The 22,798-nt window shown below is 32.1% G+C and overlaps 1 protein-coding gene across 2 annotated transcripts in view; it reads left to right on the top strand.

Moving 5' to 3' along the window:
* The first annotated feature begins 480 nt into the window (after positions 1 to 480).
* LOC114333829 (peptide-N(4)-(N-acetyl-beta-glucosaminyl)asparagine amidase) overlaps positions 481 to 22,798 on the top strand; it is an 86,204-nt gene continuing 63,886 nt past the window's right edge. The window contains exons 1-4 of one of the 2 annotated variants that reach the window (XM_050642933.1): positions 481 to 578; positions 10,089 to 10,199; positions 13,359 to 13,460; positions 13,578 to 13,682. In XM_050642933.1, the coding sequence (XP_050498890.1) occupies positions 10,149 to 10,199; positions 13,359 to 13,460; positions 13,578 to 13,682 (258 nt within the window). In that variant the 5' untranslated portion in view covers positions 481 to 578; positions 10,089 to 10,148. The other variant, XM_050642932.1, reaches the window with a different exon arrangement.

Genomic DNA, 22,798 nt, shown 5'->3' with positions numbered 1-22,798 from the left:
CATGTTCTCTATTCAAACCTAACTAAATATTTAAAATAATGCTCGAACATATTTTGTAATTATGTACTTGTTTAGTTTTTAAGTTACTTATACAAATTTATTTGGTCTTTTAAATACCTTTTTTAATTTTAATTTGTGGGTAATTATTTTAAAATTTCTTGGACAAAAAGTTGAATTTACATTATAGTAACTTCTGTGTAAATTTCAGATTTTTACCTTTTGTAATTTGAATAAAATAAGAGAAGTTTGACGTTATTTATATTGGTTTCCTTATATCTCGCCAGCGATTACTCTGTGAGTGACGTCATGCGCTCGGCAGACGAAAACTCGTTTTTAGGAACATCCGGGCCTGGTCAGTCAGTGTCAGTGTCAGGAAACTGGAGAATTTTCTTTATAAGATGTTCTTAAATGAATATTATTAGTTAGTTTATTGTAATATTTACCTATTTTAAAATATTACAAAATGTTAAAAAAAATAGAATTTAATAAATCATATTATCCGATTCAAATGAATCGCACGGTTGTCGGCATATTAGCGACTTCTTAACCTAAAATTACATTAAATGTCATAACAGAAGGTTTGTAAACAACGTCAAAAGGGAAAAGTTCAAATAGGATAGGATGACTTGTATGTTTCTTTTATCTACGTGTTTTTTAGTTAAGTCATAAGTGTATTGTGTTATTGTGTATTATAAAAATAGTCCTTCTGAGATTCGTGAGATAAATCATGGGCTTTGAAGAAACCTTTAAACAACTAGAACAAAATTCGCCAGCAGTATATCAAGAAGCAATTAGAATACTTACCAAAATTGCTGATAACATTATAAAAAACCCATCTGATTTGAAAGTTCGAACACTACAAAAATCAAATATAACGATTTCTAGTAAAATTTTGTCAATCAAGGGAGGAAAAGAATGTTTAAAACTAATGGGATTTGAAGAAGTTAGTAACTATAGTAACATCTCTATTTACCTAGTTAAATGTTAATTGTCCTTATTTTTACTCTGAAAGTATGTTTCATCGGCTTACTGTGAAAAATGCATAAGTAAAAACAACCTGATTTTACAGGAAAGACAAAAATCCAACCTCCAACTTTTCATAACTAAACAATTTAAACTAATGTTTTTACTAATAAGTTTATTTAGTCATCAAACAGTATGTTGTGTCAATCTAAACTATATTCACATGTTTACAATAAAACACTTTTTTCTATATAAACAGCCAAAAAGCAGCCACATGTTTGAATGGTTTGGCCACATGTCCAAGATACACACTGGTTTTCAGAGCTGGCACCGAGTGTAAATAATCCTTTGTATTTAAATAGACTTCTCCAAAGTGCTGACAACTGAATACAAAGGATTATTCACACACAGACTCTGCGCTGACTCTGAAAACCAGCATACACCATGGATGTACCCTAACAAGAGCTGACTTATGCAGATATCTAAATATTCTAATATCTTCTTCTTCTAAAATCATCCAAGACTCGTTAGTCTCTGGCACTTGGTCATAATGCCTTTGTAAAACACCTTGTGTTTTTCCTTAAATTCTAATGAGTTTTGTGGCCTCAACGAAGACCAACAGTTTTCTTATTCATAGTTTTGGCAATGGATTAGGATGTGTACTAATACAAAATCACCAGACAGACTTTCTCAAAATTTCGCAGTGACTGAAGCAGGGAGATGGGCTGGCCCCAACTTTGTTTAACCTGGCACTGGAGTATGCAGTTAGGCAAATGCAAACTGGATGAGGAAACCTACTGAACAACTGAACGGTTCAACTGGCCGCTTATGCCGATGATATTAATATTATGAGAAGATTATTATTTAAGACTTAAAAACACAAACATAAAGACTAGGTCTGGAAATTAACACAGAAAAAACAAAAATAATGATACAGACGAGAAGAAATATAGTCCCACAAAACATTATATATGAAGATGACATTGAAATTGTTGGAAAGTTTACATACCTGGGACTAGAACTACAGTAGACTCCCTCTATAACGAGAACTGAAATGGCAGACTAATTACCTCGTTATATCAGACAACAATAATATTGTGCATACATATGAATATATATAGTTTTCTAAAACATTAACTTCCTATAGTGAAGCCATTCGGAGCCATATAAGATGTTAAATATTGTATCCTCAACAATAAGACTTCGCCATCATAAATTGTAAATTTCCTTTGATATTCAAAATCGTTGATAGATAAACAAGAAGTTTATTATAGGTGGTGTGGAGTTTATTACAGCAGTGACCTCATAATAACCGTGTTTGTTATAGAGAGACAGACTCTACTGTATATGCCGACAAATCAGAAGATGGAGAAATACGGAAGAGAATGACACAGGCAAACAGAGCTTATTATACCCTCTCCCATATATTTCAGTCTAAAAATGTCCACCGAAATACAAAGATGAGAATCTGTAAAACCTTAATTCGACCAATAGCATGCTATGGCAGTGAAGCATGGGTCCTGAAAGAAACATCCAAAAACAAACTCGACACATTCAAAAGGAAAGTACTGAGGAGAATACTAGGATCTGTGAGGGAAAACAGAATCTTCAGAAGTCGATACAACAACAAGCTTTATCAACTTTATAAGGAAACACCCCTGTCAGACTTTGCAATGGGCCGGACATGTGATAAGAATGGGAGAGGATAGGCTACCAAAAAAGCACTGAATGCTAGAATGCAGGGAAAGAGACCAGTTACAAAGCCAAGAAAGCACTGGGATGACACAGTAAACAGTGACACACAAGCTCTTTTAGGAGTCCGTGTATGGAAAGGAGCAGTCACAGACAAGCAAGGGTGGAGGCAAAAAATAAAGGAGGCCAAGGCTCAATTTGGGCTGTAGTGCCGTAGAAGAAGAATTAGGATGTGTACTGCAGTCTCTTATTCCTTTTCATACTTTCTGCACCATCCTGGTGCATTCATCTTACCTAGTTTGTATAGGTGGTTTCTTAAACACCAATGTCCAGTTACCTACCATTTCAGTGACTTTTGACCTCTCGTTTATTGAGGTGTGCTAGTGTGCAGATATCATATTATTGCTGTTGACAATTTATAACTTTATTCTTTTTACTCTGATTTTCAAGATTCTTGCATCAGTTTGTAGGTGCATGTATTGATATCGTTTGTTATTATTCCTGTCACAAAACATTTTTGCTTAGATGGCAATATACAGGGGTGAATGGAAGCGTTGTATTTTTTCCGAACTTTAAAAAAATTCTGCGAATCTGCGAAAAAACTGAAGAGCTGATTTTGTTTCTTACTCCTTTCGTATTATGTCAGTGGCATTCCTAATATTTTGTTTTTTTAATTATCTGAATATCTCTCTTTTTTTGTAAAAGCTGTAAATAAAAACAGTGCTTTGAAGGTTTATTTCATTAAAAATATCAAATGCAGGAAAATTAACAACAGCAACCAAATTAACAACAAAACAAAACAATTCGATAGCGGGTATGTCCACCTCTTGCAGCTATGACTGCTCACAATCTGTTTAGCATCAAATAAATAAGATGTGTTATCCTTGCCTGGGGAACAGCCTGATATTACTCTATAATGACTATAACTGTAGCAGATTTTCTGGAGGCCTAGGATGACAGCGAATGGCTATTTTGGATTGTAAATGCTCGATATGATTGAGATCTGGGCTGCATGCGGGCCATTCTAATGTTATCAATCCAACCTCTATTGCGAAGATATTTATGTTTATGAGTCAATCACTGTTTTTATTTACAAAAAATTGTGCAGCTCTTACAAGAAAGGAGATATTTGGATAATTCCAAAAACAAAATCTTAGTGATGCCTCTGGGATAATACAAAAGGACCATGACACAAAATCAACTATTCAATTTTTTCCACAGAATTTTTTAAAGTTGGGAGAAAATACAACACTTCCATTCAGCCCCTTATAGTGCCATCTAAGCAATTTTTTTTGTTATCTGAATAATAACAAACGATGTCAATACATGTACCTACAAACTGATGCATGAATCTTGAAAATCAGATTATGTACTAATAATAAAGTTATAAATTGTCAAACTTAATCAAAGTATTTACATGAGTCCGTTTTATTCTTTTATGTTGTTCAGAAGCCGTTTTCTTTCTGTATACAGGGTGTCCCGAAAAGATTGGTCATAAATTATACCACACATTCTGGGGTCCAAAACAGTTCGATTAAACCTAACTTACCTTAGTACAAATGTGCTCATAAAAAAAGTTACAACCCTTTGAAGTTACAAAATAAAAATCGATTTTTTTCAATATATCGAAAACTATTAGAGATTTGTTATTGAAAATAGACATGTATCATTGTTATGGCAGGAACATCTTAAAACAAAATTATAGTGAAATTTGTCCACCCCATAAAAATCTTATGGGGTTTTGTTCCCTTAAACCCCCCCCCCCCCATACTTTTGTGTATGTTCCAATTAATTCATTATTGTGGTACCATTAGTTAAACACAACGTTTTTAAAACTTTTTTGCCTCTTAGTATTTTTTCTATAAGCGAGTTTTTATTGAGATGCGGCTTCTTTTTTAATATATTTACAATAAAATTTTATGGGGGTTTTGTTCCTTTAAACCCCCCAAATGTTTGTGTATGTTCCAATGAAACTATTATTGTGGTACCATTAGTTAAACACAGTGTTTTTAAAACTTTTTTGCCTCTTGGTCTTTTTTTGATAGGTCACTTTTTATCGAGATGTGGCTTCTTTTTCAAAATATGCCTAAAAATGTAAATTATAAATAAATTTTTAGTTTATTAACAGGTCTCTATAATCGTACTTAACCATATATAAATATGTGGTGGATTCGAGAAATACTCAAAATATCTCGATAAATGCTGGCTTATGGAAAAAGTACTAAGAGGTAAAAAAGTTTTAAAAACATTGTGTTTAACTAAAGGTGCCACAATAATAATTTAATTGGAACGTACACAAAAGTTTGGGGGGGTTTAAGGGAACAAAACCCCCATAAAATTTTTATGGGGTGCACAAATTTCACTTTAATTTTTTTTTAAGATGAATCTGCCACAAAAATGCCACATGTTCATTTTCAATAAAAATCTTTAAGAGTTTTTGATATATGAAAAAAAATCGATTTTTATTTTGTAAGTTCAAAGGACTGTAACCTTTTTTGTGTGCACTATTGTGTATAGGTAAATGAGGTTTAATCAACCTATTTTTGACCCCAGAATCTGTGGTATAATTTATGACCAATCTTTTCGGGACACCCTGTATAATATAACTAATATTATACAGGGTGTCCAGAAACTCTACCGACAAACGATGACGGGAGATTCCTCAGATGACAATTTAATCCAATTCACCTAGTCCGAAAATGCTTCCTAAGGGAGCTAGAGCTCTTTGAAGATGGCGTCATGTAATTAGTTTTTCTTAAATACCTCCAGAACTCTTCTATTTAGAAAAACGAGAATTGGTATTCGTATTTACTTTCTAGAAATGAATTGATTCCATCCATTGCGAATTTCTAGTACCGGTCATAGGCGTCCGTTTTGGGTAGGGCAACAGTTATTTTATCGCCTAACTTTTTTGTCTTTAATTTTTAAGCATTTTTGACTCTGAGTTATTAAATTGTGAGGTATTTTAGTACTAAAAGGTACTCTTACTTTAAGTCGATAGGATAAACCGTTTTCTAGAAAAATCGATTTGAAAATTTTTCATTCTTTGAATTTCAAAAATAGGATTAAAAAAAAAACTGTTTAGAAAGATGAAAACTGGTACATTTATTTATATTCCAGAGATTAATCGATTTCATTAATGGCGAATTTCTAGTACCGGTCATAGGCGTCCGTTTTGGGTAGGTCAACAGTTATTTTATAGCATAACTTTATTGTCTTTGATTTTGAAGTATTTTTAACACTAGATTATTCAATTATGAGATATCCGAGTACTAAAAGTTACTCTTGCTTTAATTTGGTAAAATACATGTTTTTTTTAATTTGTTTCCATTTTTTTTTCAAATTCCCAAAACTAAAAACTTTCAAATCGATTTTTCTAGAAAACGGTGTGTCCTACCGACTTAAAGTAAGAGTACCTTTTAGTACCAGAACACCTCACAATTTAATAATCCAGTATCAAAAATGCTTAAAAGTTGAAGAAAAAAAGTTATGCGATAAAATAACTGTTGCCCTACCCAAAACGGACGCCTATGACCGGTACTAGAAATTCGCAATGGATGGAATGGATTCATTTCTGGAAAGTAAATATGTATACAAATTTTCGTTTTTCTAAATAGAAGCGTTTTGGAGGTATTTAAGAAAAAGTAATTACATGGGGCCATCTTCAAAGAGCTCTAGCTCCCTTAGGAAGCATTTTCGGACTAGGTGAATTGGGTTAAATTGTCTTAAAATTATCTGAGGAATCTCCTGTCTTCGTTTGTCGGTAGAGTTTCTGGACACCCTGTATATTAATATAACTAATACATATTATATGTATATTATAATATAATACTAAATATACAGGGTGCGCCAAACCTATGGTTTTCTTTGATTACGGCTAAACTATGAGAAATACAAAAAAATGTTTATAACAAAACTAATGTGTATCAAAGAGGTCTATATTCTAAAATTATTTTTGATTATACAGGGTGAGTCAGAACGACGGTATGAACCAAAGTTTTATTTTTTTAAATGGAACACCCTGTATATTAAATCAGTTTTGAATATATTATTTAAAAATATGAAAAATTTGTATAAGGTCTTATAGGCCTAAAGTTAATAATTTTTGAAATATTTACATTTTTATTGAAAAAAATGGTAATATTTATAGGGTTGTGGATTATGTTTCCAAAGAAATAAAAATTTAAGTGATAGGTCAAAATTTTGAAAATATAGTGTTATTTTTAAATAACTTAATATTTTTTACTTTTAGCCATAAAATATACAGTGTGATCACTATTTGCAAATACAAAATTTTCTCATTTTTTTTAAATGGGACACCCTGTAGATTAGTTTTGCATTTTGTAGTAAATATTACAACCTTTCTTTTGGTATAAGGTTGTATGTACCTAGCATGTTTCGTTTTGTAGATATTTAAAAAAAAAAACTATAGATTTTACGTTTTTGCGGATTTTTTATTTAAAAATTTTTTTGCAAAAAAAATAATTATAATCTGGTTTTAGAAACATACACTAAAATATAAAATATGAAAATTTAAACGTAATTAAAGATTAAAATAAATCGTATGCTAGTACAATTCAATTGAATTTAATAACTTTAAATTATTTTACAAAAAATATTTTACCATTTTAATGAATGCATAAATTAGTTACTAAATTAAATAAACAACCAAATTTTAAATCAACCGTAGTAATTTTTCTACTACAGCAACTTTCCTGTACCAAATTAATTGTTAGTTAAATTGTATTTAGTTAAACTTTTAATTTACCTTTTAAATTTACTTACATACATCATACATCTTGAGAATATAAAAATTATTATAAAGTATGCTTTAAAACAGCTGAATGTTAAATGTATCAGCCAAATTATTTATTAATATAAATAGTATTTACTGGTGTCACAAAAGCTGGTAATACTTTTGTAGTTGAAATTTTTGTAACAATTTTTTATATTTTAAATTTTAATTTTTTAACCGAAAAATTTTTGGATATGACATTTGTTTTGGGCGAAACCATTAGAAATTATTACCAGCTTTTGTGACACGAGTAGGTACATAGATACTATTTACTTCTTAATATACTTCGATAACGTTCATTTGTTTCAAAGCATACTTTATACGTTCTCAAGATGTAGGTAAATTAAAAAGTTATTAACTGATCTTACTCGTAAATACAATATAACTAACAATTAATTTGGTACAGGAAAGTTGCTGCGGTAGAAGAATTACTACCGTTTATTTAATTTAGTAACTAATTTATGCATTCATTAATATGGTAAAATATTTTTTGTAAAATAATTTAAATTTATTAAATTCAATTGAATTGTACTAGCATACGATTTATTTTAATCTTTAATTACGTTTTTATTTTCATATTTTATATTTTAGTGTATGTTTCCAAAACCAGATTATAATTATTTTTTTTTGCAAAAAATTTTTTAAATAAAAAATCCGCAAAAACGTAAAATCTATAGTTTTTTTAAATATCTACAAAACGAAACATGCTAGGTACATACAACCTTATACCAAAAGAAAGGTTGTAATATTTACTACAAAACGCAAAACTAATATACAGGGTGTCCCATTTAAAAAAAATGAGAAAATTTTGTATTTGCAAATAGTGATCACACTGTATATTTTATGGCTAAAAGTAAAAAATATTAAATTATTTAAAAATAACACTATATTTTAAAAACTTTGACCTATCACCTAAATTTTTATTTCCTTGGAAACATAATCCACAACCCTATAAATATTACCATTTTTCTCAATAAAAATGTAAATATTTCGAAAATTATTAACTTTAGGTCTATAAGACCTTATACAAATGTTTTATATTTTTAAATAATATATTCAAAAATGATTTAATATATAGGGTGTTCCATTTAAAAAAATACAACTTTGGTTCATACCGTCGTTCTGACACCCTGTATAATTGAAAATAATTTTAAATTATAGACCTCTTTGATACACATTAGTTTTGTTATAAAGATTTTTTTGTATATCTCATAGTTTAGCCGTAATCAAAGAAAACCAGAGGTTTGGCGCACCCTGTATATACAACGGATTGATTACGGCTGTCGCCGCTTCTCCGCCCCCCAATTTCCATCTTTTCCTGTCATATGCGGTTTTCTGTCATACATTTTGTTTAAAAATTATTTTTAAATTTAGTATTAGACAAGGCGAAAATGGCGGGTCCGTTGGGAAAAATATTCCCATGAGATTTTTTTGCATAATCACATTCGTGAGACATCCCAGAATAAAGTTCAAGAAGTCGCCCACGTGAAAAGTGGTTTAATTTTTTTTTAACAATTTTTTTTAATCAAATTGCAAAAATCAATATTTTTGGCTCGGACAGTTTTTTGTAGGTTTTTTGGACCATTCTGGATAAAAAAGATCTCTTATAATTTTTCTCGTAAAGTTGATCGTTTTCGAGTTATGGGCAATTTAAAATTGAAAAAAAAACGAAAAATGGCGATTTTCAAGGCTTAATAACTCGGTTAAAAGTTATTAATATGAAAATGAGAAAGTGACTAAATCAAAGTTTAATGCCCCCCTACAAGATCCTGAAGAAGTTTTTGTCACTATTTTATTACTAAGCTGTTATTTTTAAGTAATAATAATGAGCGCCATGCACGTGGTAGGCGGCCGTAAATGTGAGTGCAAGTAAGATGCATAATTGGACTGCCGGAGTGGCATCTCTCTCGCACTAGCATTTACGGCCGGCTACCACGTGCATGGCGCTCAATATTATTACTGAAAAATAACAGCTTAGTAATAAAATAATGACAAAAATTTCTTCAGGATCTTGTAGGGGGGCCATTAGACTTTGATTTAGTAACTTTCTGACTTTCATAATAATAACTTTTAACCGAGTTATTAAGCCTTGAAAATCGCCAAACAAAAAAAAAACATCTAAAAAATGTTTACCCACTTTTGGACCTAGCAACATGCAAATTTGTTAAAAGGACCCCCTTTTTGAGTAAGATTGTGCAAAAAATCCGAATCTGAATATTTTTCGTAGCGGATGCGTAGTGGCTTTCTGGACTAAATTTATTTTGAGTTAAATTAATTACATACATTCTTCTTTTTGTGTCAATTAATTTAATTCAAAATAATTTTTCTTGGACGCCGTGTATAAATAATTATGTCAATGTTAATATTACTAAATAAAGAATTGAATAACATTTCAAATGAGCTAGCACACGACCTCTATTCCCTATGTAAAAATAAGGGGTAGGGGAAGTGGAAGGGAGGGGGTTGACAAATGACAGATTTATGTACCGTGGAAATGTGTACCCCTTGGATCAAAAATCGACCTGTTTCGTCATTTCCTTAAAATCTAATAAATACTGCCAAATATCGAGGTGGACTGTTTTCTTTGGCCCACACTGTATATGTAGATTGAAACATATTTATATATTTTTTTTTTCAGAAACATTCTACATTTGTAATTAATGCGCATGTGCCAGTAAAGTCAGTTGTGGATTTTAAAATGGCGATATTATCCTGGAAAAGTATTATGGAACAAAAACAAATTTCGAAGGTATGTATTTTCATTGTTATATTTTTCTTAAAATCAAATCCATACTATAGTACATACTTTTATGCTGACAGCAGGTTTATTGCAACCTTAAGGTTTACTTAAAAACCAAATGGTTTTAATTTTAGTTTTATTCTACAGTTTTAAAGCATCCTTAAAATACTTATTAAATCCGTTCGGTGCTACTTAGGTTGTTTAAATGCAGTTCTGCAGAAATCTTCAGAGCAGCGGTAGTTAGAGTAAAGATAGTGATGATGATATCCAACCTCCGATTGTGAGAAGGCACTTAAAGAATAAGAATAATCTTACCTTATTTGAGGCAGCTTAGGACAGATTAAGGTTCCATTAAACTTCTGTGTTTTCAACATTCGTTTAAAACTGTCTTCTTGCCCAGAAATGGTAATAATAATTTGTTACCAATTTCCTTCTAATAAATATATTTTCTTTTAAGTCAAAGTTTTCAACCTAAAGCGCGTGATACACACGCAATCTTTAAGTACGCGGGTTTAAAGATCGCGGACTTACTCGGCTCGCCGTCGGTGATACACGGCAGACTTAAAGTACGCGGTTTTAAAGATCGCGGTCGCCGTCGGTGATTTGTGCTAGTGCTATTTAGGAATTTTATCGTATTATACAGGGTGTAACAAAAATACAGGTCATAAATTAAATCACATATTCTGGGACCAAAAATAGTTCGATTGAACCTAACTTACCTTAGTACAAATATGCAGACAAAAAAAGTTACAGCCCTTTGAAGTTACACGATAAAAATCGATTTTTTCCGATATATCGAGAACTATTAGAGATTTTTTAATAAAAATGGACATGTGGCATTCTTATAGCAGAAACATTTTAAAAATAAATTATAGTTAAATTTGTACACCCCATAAAAATTTTATGGGTGTTTTGTTCCCTTAAACCCCCCCCAAACTTTTTTGTACGTTCCAATTAAATTATTATTGTGGTACCCTTAGTTAAACACAATGTTTTTAAAACTTTTTTGTCTCTTAATATTTTTTCGATAAACCAGTTTTAATCGAGATGCGGCTTCTTTTTTAATGTGTTTACATAAAAAGTTTATGGGGGTTCTGTGCCTTTAAACCCCCCAAATGTTTGTGTACGTTCCAATGAAACTATTATTGCGGTACCATTAGGTAAACAGGATATTTTTAAAACTTTTTTGCCTCTTAGTATTTTTCCGACGAGGCACCTTTTATCGATATGTGGCTTTTTTTCTAATATGGTTCAAAATATACCACAAACTGTAATTTATAAAAAAAATTTCATATTATTACCAGGTCTCTACAATCGTACGTAACAGTATACAAATATGTGGTGGATTTGACAAATATTCAAAATATCTCGATAAAAACTAGCTTTTCGAAAAAGTACTAAGAGGCAAAAAAGTTTAAAAAACATTGTGTTTAACTAATGGTACCACAACAATAATTTAATTGGAACGTACAAAAAAGTTTGGGGTTTAAGGGAACAAAACCCCATAAAATTTTTATGGGGTGCACAAATTTAAGTATAATTTATTTTTAAAATGTTTCTACCATAAGAATGCCACATGTCCATTTTCATTAAAAAATCTCTAATAGTTTTCGATATATCGGAAAAAATCGATTTTTACCTTGTAACTTCAAAGGGCTATAACTTTTTTTGTATGCTCATTTGGACTAAGGTAAGTTAGGTTCAATCGAACTATTTTTGGTTCCAGAATATGTGATTTAATTTATGACCTGTATTTTTGTTACACCCTGTATACTTCGTATCGTATCCTATCGTGTTATATATTTTTAATATGTACTAATAAAAAAGACGAAATCGAAAAGTGTGGGTAACATAGTGTGGGTAATAGATTGTTATTGTTTTTGTTTTACTTCATTATTTTTTATTTATATTGACGATTTATATAATTTTAGTAAATTGTGTTTATTATTGTTTTATTTATGACTCTTTGTAAGCTTTGTCTATAAAATTGTAAAATTATCCATGACAATAAAGCATATTTCTGATTCTGATTCTGATCCTTATTCTATTTTTACTAGAAATTAACGAAGGTATTAACCCGCATCTGCTAAATCATCCATTCATTTGCTTTAACCCGATTCAGGAAGAACTTATCCTGTAAACTTTATTAAATCTAGAAGAATATGTTATTATTACTGAACGCTTACGTCCTTTTAACCCGTCATTGTCACTTTTGAAACTCGTGTTCTTTAAGACCAAAGTAATTTTAGAAGTCGTGATTACAAGAAAAATTAGACGGTGAAACCAGGTAATTAATAAAAAAGAATGTGTGTGTACTTTGTACGCACGTAAGAAGTTATACTTCTATTATATAATTTCAACGAAATAAATATACTTAAGTTACAATACAAAAAATTAACAATAATTACCAAAAATTAACCAAAATTTAACAAAGCTACAAATTAAAAAAATAAATAAAAGAATATGAATCGTCCGGGATTTGAACTCGCGATATCTCGATCTCTGGTCCAATGCTCTACCAACCAGGCTATCAAGGCGCCTCTTATTGGCGTTTCGGATATACATAATTACACATCACGGTGACAAGTGAAATATAAAAACAGATATTTTATTATTTTACGCACAAGGAAGACAAATCCAAAGACACAAAAATTATAATAAATATATTTACTAAAAACACTAATATATTCTTTTCACAACTTTTCTTGCACGAAAGATTTAGCAACTAAACGCCATACTGTCTATGTGCGCATGCGCGCAGTATTATGAAATTTTACTCTCAATCGCGCCTAAAGAAGTATAACTTCAAAAACAAGACCAAGTCGATGAAAAAACTGACGAAACGTATTAAGTTTCTGTAAATAATTGTAATAAAAAAGTAGTTAAACTAACCTTGAAGTTTTCCTAACTTTTTTTTCTAACTTTTACTCACAATCATTTTTATAATTTTCACGATTACAGTGGCGGATCCAGCATCGTCAAAAGGGGGGCCGATTCGCTAAATTTCTATAAAATATAAATGAATGTTTTTATAATATTTATATATAACTTGGTGTGAGAGGGAGGGGGAGATCGCCCCCCACCGCCCTACCCTGGATCCGCCACTGCACGATTATATTAAATAGGCAACTATATATGAATAGTGTAATTACTCTGTTAATTTTTTAGGCACAGACTCCAATTCTCCAAACTACTGCTAAGACGTCCAATACTGGAACTAGTTCTAATACAGAGATTATAAAGAAGAGTACTTCTGCACCAACGGAAAAGGTAAAATATTTACATCCGATTCCATATCAATTCTTGTGAATTCTAAATATTAAAAGTGGCGTTCTTTATAGCAGTTATATTCAATTCGCTAATCTACTCACTATATGATATTTTTAGAGTTCGAGTTTAGTTGTACAAGCAGCATCTACCAGTAGCAACACGGGATCCAGTAATAAGACGGAAAAAGTGATAAAAAAAGTTAACCTTCCAAAATTAGAACACGTAAGTTACTATTCCACTATCTGATTAATATATTATATGTTACTTGTTGGTCAGTGCATGAGCAAGTGACATGTGGTGTCTGCATACTTTTACTAACCATCATATTATTTCACATTGTGACCGAGATTACCCCACGGCAAAGTAGCATTCCTTCTAAATGTCCTTTGTGATAACTAATAAAATTATAAAATTGGGAAAAAATTAATCAAACAAAGTACATATAAATGAAAACAAAAAGCCAGTAATATATATATATATATATATATATATATATATATATATATATATATATATATATATATATATATATATATATATATATATATATATATATATCTAAGAAAAAAATAAAATAAAAACAAAGTATAAATGAAAAGACAAAAAACCAAACAGAATACATCTATTAAAAAAATACTAATACAGTAAAACCTCGATATAACGGACTAATTGGGGAGACAGGGTGTCCGTTAAAGCCGAAAGTCCGTTATATAAAAATAGGTTCAAAATAAATCAAAAACATATCGACGCACTTGCTTACGTTAATCCTGCTTTGAAAAAGGAATCAAGTTTTGTTTGCAATTGTGAAGTTTTTTTATACACAACTCTCTAAAATTACAAAAATGCTTATGATACAGTTGACTTAGCTATCTGAGGATAATCAATAAATGTTATTAGATCATCGAGATTCGATCTTACCTCTAATAACATCATTTTTGGCAGGGTTTTTGTCTTCTTCGCTATCTTCACTTGAAATGTTTATTTTTTATTATTCTGCTATGTCACTTTCATCCATTATGTTATACCCATGGTCACCTTCATATACTTCTGGACGCTGGTTGTAAAACATCTTCCTCAGCCTCAGCTACTTCTTCGGAATTATTATGTATTGTCCTAGAGAAATTAGGAACTTCCAACTTCTAGATCTATGTCTGCATCTTAGCCATCAAACAAATTCTTAACCATTTTTTAATGGTTAGGAATGAAAGAGCAAACTCTTTCAACTCTTTTCATGTGCAGCAAAATTAAAATTAGCTTCATCATGCAATACAACCATTACTTACTAAAAACTTTCTGTGATATATTCATTTGGTGGGCAAAACTATTCCCTAATCCATAGGGTGAATAAGCAAGATTGTATTTTTTGGCAGATACATACACCTAAAGTTACCTCTTATGAACGTAAAATATTTTCAGAGGAATTAGCAGGAGCGTTTTCTAAAATCAATAAACTTTTCATCTCTTCCGTCGATATTTCCAGTTTCTTCTGTTGAAATTATCCCACTGCAGATACAAATTCTTTAAAAACCCAGTTTTTGAAAATATCTAATGTGAAATATCTAAAATACATTGTTTGGGGTCCACCGATACCCCAATGGTATGCAATGTATTTTGGTACGGGACGGGTAAAGCATGGCTTTTTTGTCCGTTATAACCGAAGTCAGTTAAATAGAGGTCCGTTATATCGAGGTTTTACTGTACATTAGTTCCAGCGCCATAAAACAAAACTCACACATACACCCGTTGTGACCGGAGCAAACTTTTGGCAAGGAATAAGTTTGATAAATTAGAGAGGACTTAATAAAGTACATCAAAAGTGTCAAAATGATTTCCTTGTACTTTTACATTTCTTAATTCCCCTCGGTAGGCTTCGATTGAGGTTGATGATTTTTTTATCTCTCGAGGAATTAATTCCCAAGCCATTTAAACTTTAAGGTACGCAAATGAATTATTAAGCTAGAAAGTCGGCCATGGTTCGATGGGTGAAAGATCGGGAGACCCAGATGTATAGTAAATAATGATAACATACATCACATCTTCGGTGAACGTTTCTTCATATGGACTCATAAACAAAATGAAAACTCGGCACTGAACACAATTTGCTTACGTTCTTTATTTCACTAGATACGCTCTTAACGCCATATGCTCTTTGGCCAATGGTAAGATGAAAGGTTAGGATGTAAGGTCAATAAGGCTAGAGGCCCACAGGCGGAATCTTACATTTATTCTCACTATTAAGTCATTCATGAGACCACTGATTTGCAGGTAAAAAATTAGTCTTTGAGCACCTTTACTCATAAGTTGGTACCATCTTCAAAACTCGATTTTAGAGGACAATCTTTAAAAAACACCTACAACGTTGGCAAAAAATGACTGGATGAACCCAGAAATTCTAGACCTGATAGAAGTTCGACGGAAATACAAAAATAGAAATAATATTAAGAGATATCAAGAAATAATCAACAAACTCATAAGTAGAAAAATTAAACAAGCCAAAGAATCCTGGCTTGAGAATTTATTTATTTATATAGAAGACCTCCAAAAAAAACATCACATGTTTTAACCTCCACAAGAAACTTAAATACACCTCCGGACATAAAAAACAGAAAAATGCTCACGTACTTAAAAACGCAGACGGAAAAATTTGTGATCACCAACAACAGTGCAAAGAATGGGAAAGATACATCACATCACTGACCTTTTTGACAATGTTTCTCGAGAAAATGCTCCACATATGTACTACCTGTGGCAACCAGTTAGACATAGGTCCCAGTATACTAAACTCCGAAGTCAGAAAAGCAATACAGCAAGCACCCACAATAAAGCACCCAGACCAGATCCCTTCTGAGCTACTTAAACTTTTGGATGAGGAAAACATTACCTACTTAACCACTTTCTTTAACAAAATTTACAAAGAAGGAAAAATACCAGATGATTGGTTGGAGTCATTGTTTATAATATTACTAAAGAAAAGCAGGCCCACCAAATGCAGCGATTTTAGACTAATCAGTTTGATGAGTCACGCACTTAAGATATTTTTACGAATTATACAAAACCCAGTATTCCTTATGTGTGAAAGTAGAAAGTAGAATAAGCAATTTGGATTTAGAGATGGTCTAGGAACTAGAGAGGCACTATTTTGTATGCGCGTTCTTTTACAAAAAAGCTGTGAATTCCGAAAGAGCATTAGTAAATCTAGTCAGTGAAGCAAGTTATCGGAGAGACCTAATCAATATTTCAAAGGCAAAGTGGATGGCAGTTTGAAAGATAAATGTAGATCAAGGTGTGCTTTCTCTTGATGGAGAGGAAATAGAACGGGTAAACCGTTTAAAATACCTTGGCAGAAATTCGAGAATTCATGATTGACACGTGATTTCTGCTACTTTTGAAAAGTTATACGCGTTTCTTTAAAGTTATACGTCCTTATCAAGACCTCTTGACGTTGGCCATTAACATGGTAAAATTCTCTTTGTCTTGAGCTATTTAAAACAGTTGTTCCGCTCTCTCTATCTAAGAATATCTAAGAATCTCAATATAAAACATATTGTATTGTAAGATTTATTTATATTGAGATTGACAGGCTAAAATACAACTTAAAACTATAGGTGCACTAATACATTTTTGTAAAATTGATAAGATTGTTTTCAAGCCATTTAGTGCTGGCGCCAGGGTGGTACAACGGCCTCCTTTATTTAGATGGAGTTACCCATGCTTTTTTATGTATTTTGACCCGTAGAACACAATTTTTTTGGGTAAGTGTTGATCCGGATGTCGATAAGGTTGTTATAAAGAACTTGCAGAATTACACCAAAGCGATTTTTCGCAAAACAAAACGTTTTTTTATATTCTTTTGGGCCATTCTAAGTAAAAAATGTCCCTACAAAATTTTTTGTAGGATGTTTAGGTTTCGAGATAAACGCAGTTAAACTTTCAAAAAATCGAAAAATTGCAATTTTTGAATCCGAATAACTGTTGATTAAAAAATAAAGTAGCAATTCTGCTTACAGCATTTGAAAGTTCAAGTCAAATTATACCAATTTTGAATATTTTCATTGCTAAAAATTAATTTTTTTTATTGTTAAACAAAGCTATAAACACGTAGTGCTTGAGTTTTTTAAACAAAGTTTTTTTAAAAAAAAAAATTTTTAAATTTTTTTTTTTTTTAAATTTTTTTTTTAAAAAAACTTTTTTTTTTTAAACAAAGCTATAAACATTCAATGCATCTAGGTACAAGTGCAAGCTCCTCCAAATAGGCAATTTCTATGTAGCATGCATTAAAACGCATGCATTGGGCATGCCTCAAAACGCTCAAACAATATTTGTTTATAGCTTTGTTTAACAATAAAATAATTAATTTTATTTATACTATAATGTTTCATATGTTTGAGTGTTTTTGTTAAGATCATTTTTTAAAATAACCTAAGAGGGTTTTTTTAAAGGCCAGTCTGATAACTTACCCATTATGAACATAAAACTTTATTATTATGATTAGTTTATTTTAATTTTATAGTAAAAACAGTGCCAGAAAAATATTGCATAGGTAAAAATATCATTCAATCTGTATTGTACATCTGCCAAAATATACCAAAGTTCTATTTTCCTTTTGTTCAAAATACATTTGATTTATTAAAAAAATATTAAGTATAGAACAGATATTAAATACTTACATTAAAATTGTCTTCATATATATGAAGACCTCGAGAATGAACTAAAATCTCTTTAGTGTCCTTTCAGCATGCATGTAACATCTTATTGAACTCCGTTTCTTATCGACTGGTAATCTAATAAATATTTTATTGGGGGTTTTAATGGTTGTAAATATTTTATTGGGGTTTTAATGGTTGTACTTTTAAACACTTACAGTATTTACTTTTATTTCCCATAGTACACACACACACACACACACACACACACACACACACACACACACACACACACACACACACACACACACACACACGCACACACCCACACCCACACACCCACACACCCACACACACACACACACACACACACACACACACACACACACACACACACACACACACACACACACACACACACACACACACACACACACACACACACACACACACACACACACACACACACACACACACACACACACACACACACACACACACACACACACACACACACACACACACACACACACACACACACACACACACACACACACACACACACACACACACACACACACACACACACACACACACACACACACACACACACACACACACACACACACACACACACACACACACACACACACACACACACACACACACACACACACACACACACACACCACACCACACCACACCACACCACACCACACCACACCACACCACACCACACCACACCACACCACACCACACCACACCACACCACACCACACCACACCACACCACACCACACCACACCACACCACACCACACCACACCACACCACACCACACCACACCACACCACACCACACCACACCACACCACACCACACCACACCACACCACACCACACCACACCACACCACACCACACCACACCACACCACACCACACCACACCACACCACACCACACCACACCACACCACACCACACCACACCACACCACACCACACCACACCACACCACACCACACCACACCACACCACACCACACCACACCACACCACACCACACCACACCACACCACACCACACCACACCACACCACACCACACCACACCACACCACACCACACCACACCACACCACACCAGACCACACCACACCACACCACACCACACACACACTTTTTAATTCAAAAACTGTATCAAACAGTTTGTTTTGTTTGTAAACAAAATGGTTTATACTTTTATACGAGACAGGAGATCTGTCATTACAAAATATAACTTGGTGACGTCACAAGTGTTCGCGCGCTTTTTGAATCGTTTGAAATTATTTAAATACAGAGAAGATTTTTAATTTGTATTGCCAAGTTATTATAGTTTTTGAGGCGTGAAATTTGGAAATCTTATTTTTAAACTGAAAATTATTATGTAAAGCCGGATCCATATCAATAAAAAATATGTTGTATTTGACGCAAATTTGCTCATGTGCGCTAAACTTTTTGCTTATGTGGACTCTGCGCCGCATGTAATAACGCAAAGATATTTTTAGATGACTTCAAAGAAATTTGCGCCGCACAGAAATGTTAGTGTGGACTTGACTATCCACTTGTCGCAAAGTGGATTCGGCGGTACAACACACGAACTAAATATTTACGTCCTAAAAATACTTGACCAAATTTAAATTTGCGCCGCAGATATTTTTTCTGTATTTTAAAATACAACACATACAAAAATTTTTATTGATGTGGATCCGCTTTAATAAAAGAAAAATGTGCAATTTCTCTATTTACATATAGTCCAGAAAGCCACTGCGCATCCGGTAGGAAAAATATTCCGATTCGGATTTTTTGCACAATTTTACTCTAAAAGGACCCCTTTTAACAAATTTGCATGTTGCCAGGACCAAAAGTGGGTCAAAAATTTTTTAAACGTTTTTTTTTTGTTTTTTTCCTAAAATTATTTTTTTGTATGGAACAAAGTTTTTTTAGGTTTTTTGGATCATTCCAAACAGAAAAGGTCTTTAGTGACTTTTCTCCAAAGTTGATAGTTTTTGACATATATATAAGCGATTAAAAATTTAAAAATTGCGAAATCGGCCATTTTTAACCTTCAAAAACTATGTAAAAAACTTAAAATTTGAACGTTGCCAAGGTAGGTAGATATTCTTTAGACATCAATTGATGAAATCCCGAAGAGTTTTTTGCAATACAGTATTCAAAACTCCTTTGTTTTGTAATTTCTAATCACGCGTGCGCGACACTATTTTCCACCGTTGCATGTGTATACAGTATGGTGCAAAAGTCTGTGTGTTATTGCGTTGCCGCTCCTGCAATACTTAGAGCAGGTGTATCGATGGATTCTTATGTAGTTTTGCCTTCTGAATCCAAATCTGAAAACGGCATTTCGATATCTCTAACCGTCTTCGAGATAATCGACCTCAAAGTCGAAAATGTGACGTCACAATCCGGTTATTTCCTACCGACGCACTAAACGTCAGCTCAAATGGTTGGTTAGGAAGTAGGCTACTTTTCAAAAAGCTAAACATCAAACTTGATAAGTTACGAGTAGACTAGTAATAATTATCTAGTAGTTTTACAAATGTTTGACATTTCTCTTCCAGAATTGAACAAGCGCTGTCGTATTTTTGTGTGACTATAAAAAAATCAATTTATTACCTACCTTCTTACATCTTACATCAAATATCGAATCTTGTGTAAGTAAACCGTTTATGCCTTTTAGTCCATGTGGTGAGACCACTTCCGTCTGGAAAAATTTCTGATTCAGTTTCTGTGTGGATTCCTATTCAAAAATGTCCCCTTTAAACAAATCTGAAGGGTGCCGGACGGAATTTTTGGGCAGAAATTGTTTAAACAATTTTTTTAAACAAATAGAAAAGATCACGTTTTTTGCTCCGGAACATATATTTTTGAGTTTTGTTGGTCAGTCTGAACAAGAAAGGTATCTTGTAAATTTTCTCAGAAATTGATAGTTTTCGAGTTATAGGCGATTTAAATTCTGAAAAATGCGAAAATACGCATTTTCGAGGCTTAAAAACTCATATTCAAATTAGTATTTTTGAGGTTGCCAGATACTTAAATTGAAGACTAAATATTCAGATTCAAGATTCTGAAGAGTAATCGCGTCTAACTTTAATTTATACCGTTGTTTTTAATTGTTAAATATGCGTGTGTATCCGATTTTTTTGCCGGTGCGGCGCGCTCCGTTTCAAAAATCTCCTATTTTCCTCCAAAAAATATTTTTTCTATATTCTTTGGGGCATTCTAAATAAAATAAGTTTCTTGACATTTTTCTCAAAAGTTAATAGTTTTAGAGTTATAAGCGATTTAAAATCGGAAAATGCGTTTTTTATCATTTTTCGGATTTTAAATCGCTTATAACTTAAAAACTATTAACTTTTGAGAAAAATGGCAGGAAACTTATTTTATTTAGAATATCACAAAGAATCTAGAAAAAATATTTTTCGGAGGAAAATAGGAGATTTTTGAAATGGAGCGCGCCGCACCGGCAAAAAATCGGATAAACACGCATATTTAACAATTAAAAACAACGGTATAAATAAAAGTTAGATGCGATCACTCTTCAGAATCTTGAGCTGAATGTTCAGTCTTCAATCTAAGTATCTGGCAACCTCAAAAATACTAATTTAAATACAGTCGGAAAAATGAAAGAATACCCATGAACGAACATATAAAACACGCTGTATTTTCCTGTCACAGTGTCACAAAAAAATTGGCCAGCGCAAGTATATGTAATAATTATTGTTACATGTACTTGCACTGGACAATTTTCTTTGTGACACGGTGACAGGAAAATACAGCTTGTTTTATATGTTCGTTCATGGGTATTCTTTCATTTTTCCGGCTGTATGAGTTTTTAAGCCTCAAAAATTCGTATTTTCGCATTTTTCAGGTTTTAAATCGCCTATAACTCCAAAACTATCAATTTCTGAGAAAAATTACAAGATACCTTTCTTGTTTAGATTGACCCAAAATCTAAAAATATATGTTCTAGAGCAAAAAAACTTGATCTCTTCTATTTGTTTAAAACAATTGTTTAAACAATTTCTGCCCAAAAATTCCGCCCGGCACCCTTCAGATTTGTTTAAAGGGGACATTTTTGAATAGGAATCCACAAAGAAACCGAATCAGAAATTTTTTTCAGACGGGAGCGGTCTCACCACGTGGACTATTTAATTTATTTGTAAATTCAGGATATATATTGTACCTATATAAATTATTTTTGAAATTAAAAACCATTGACGTAATGCACAACAAGGTACCTATATTATGTGACGTTTGTAATTAATGAATTTGAATAATTTTAACAATATTTGGTTATTTTGAATTATTATTTGATCTCAATTTGTTCAGCAAAGCATAGTTTATTTACATTTGAGTTTGACACTTCGTGAATGTCAAACTAAAATTTAAATAAATTAAGTATTAAGGTGATACAGTAGCGACCAACAGGTAGCCAAAATGCGTTCCAAGATTGCGGCTGTAATTTTGAATATTTTTTCGAATATAATAAAGAATGGCGGTACAGAGCCCAATTTGAAAAATATATTAATTTGTGGAAATTACTCTGTAATTAAATACAATATTAAAAAAACGAGCCTGTACCGTTATTAAGAAGAACAAAAAAATACACTTTCTTCAAATAAACTTTTTTATCCAATGCCTACAT

The sequence above is a fragment of the Diabrotica virgifera genome, chromosome 2 (assembly GCF_917563875.1).
Source record: "Diabrotica virgifera virgifera chromosome 2, PGI_DIABVI_V3a".
NCBI classification, from domain to species: domain Eukaryota; kingdom Metazoa; phylum Arthropoda; class Insecta; order Coleoptera; family Chrysomelidae; genus Diabrotica; species Diabrotica virgifera.
The sequence above is the reverse complement of the archived record's forward strand: the minus strand, read 5'-3'. Positions and strand labels throughout refer to the sequence as shown.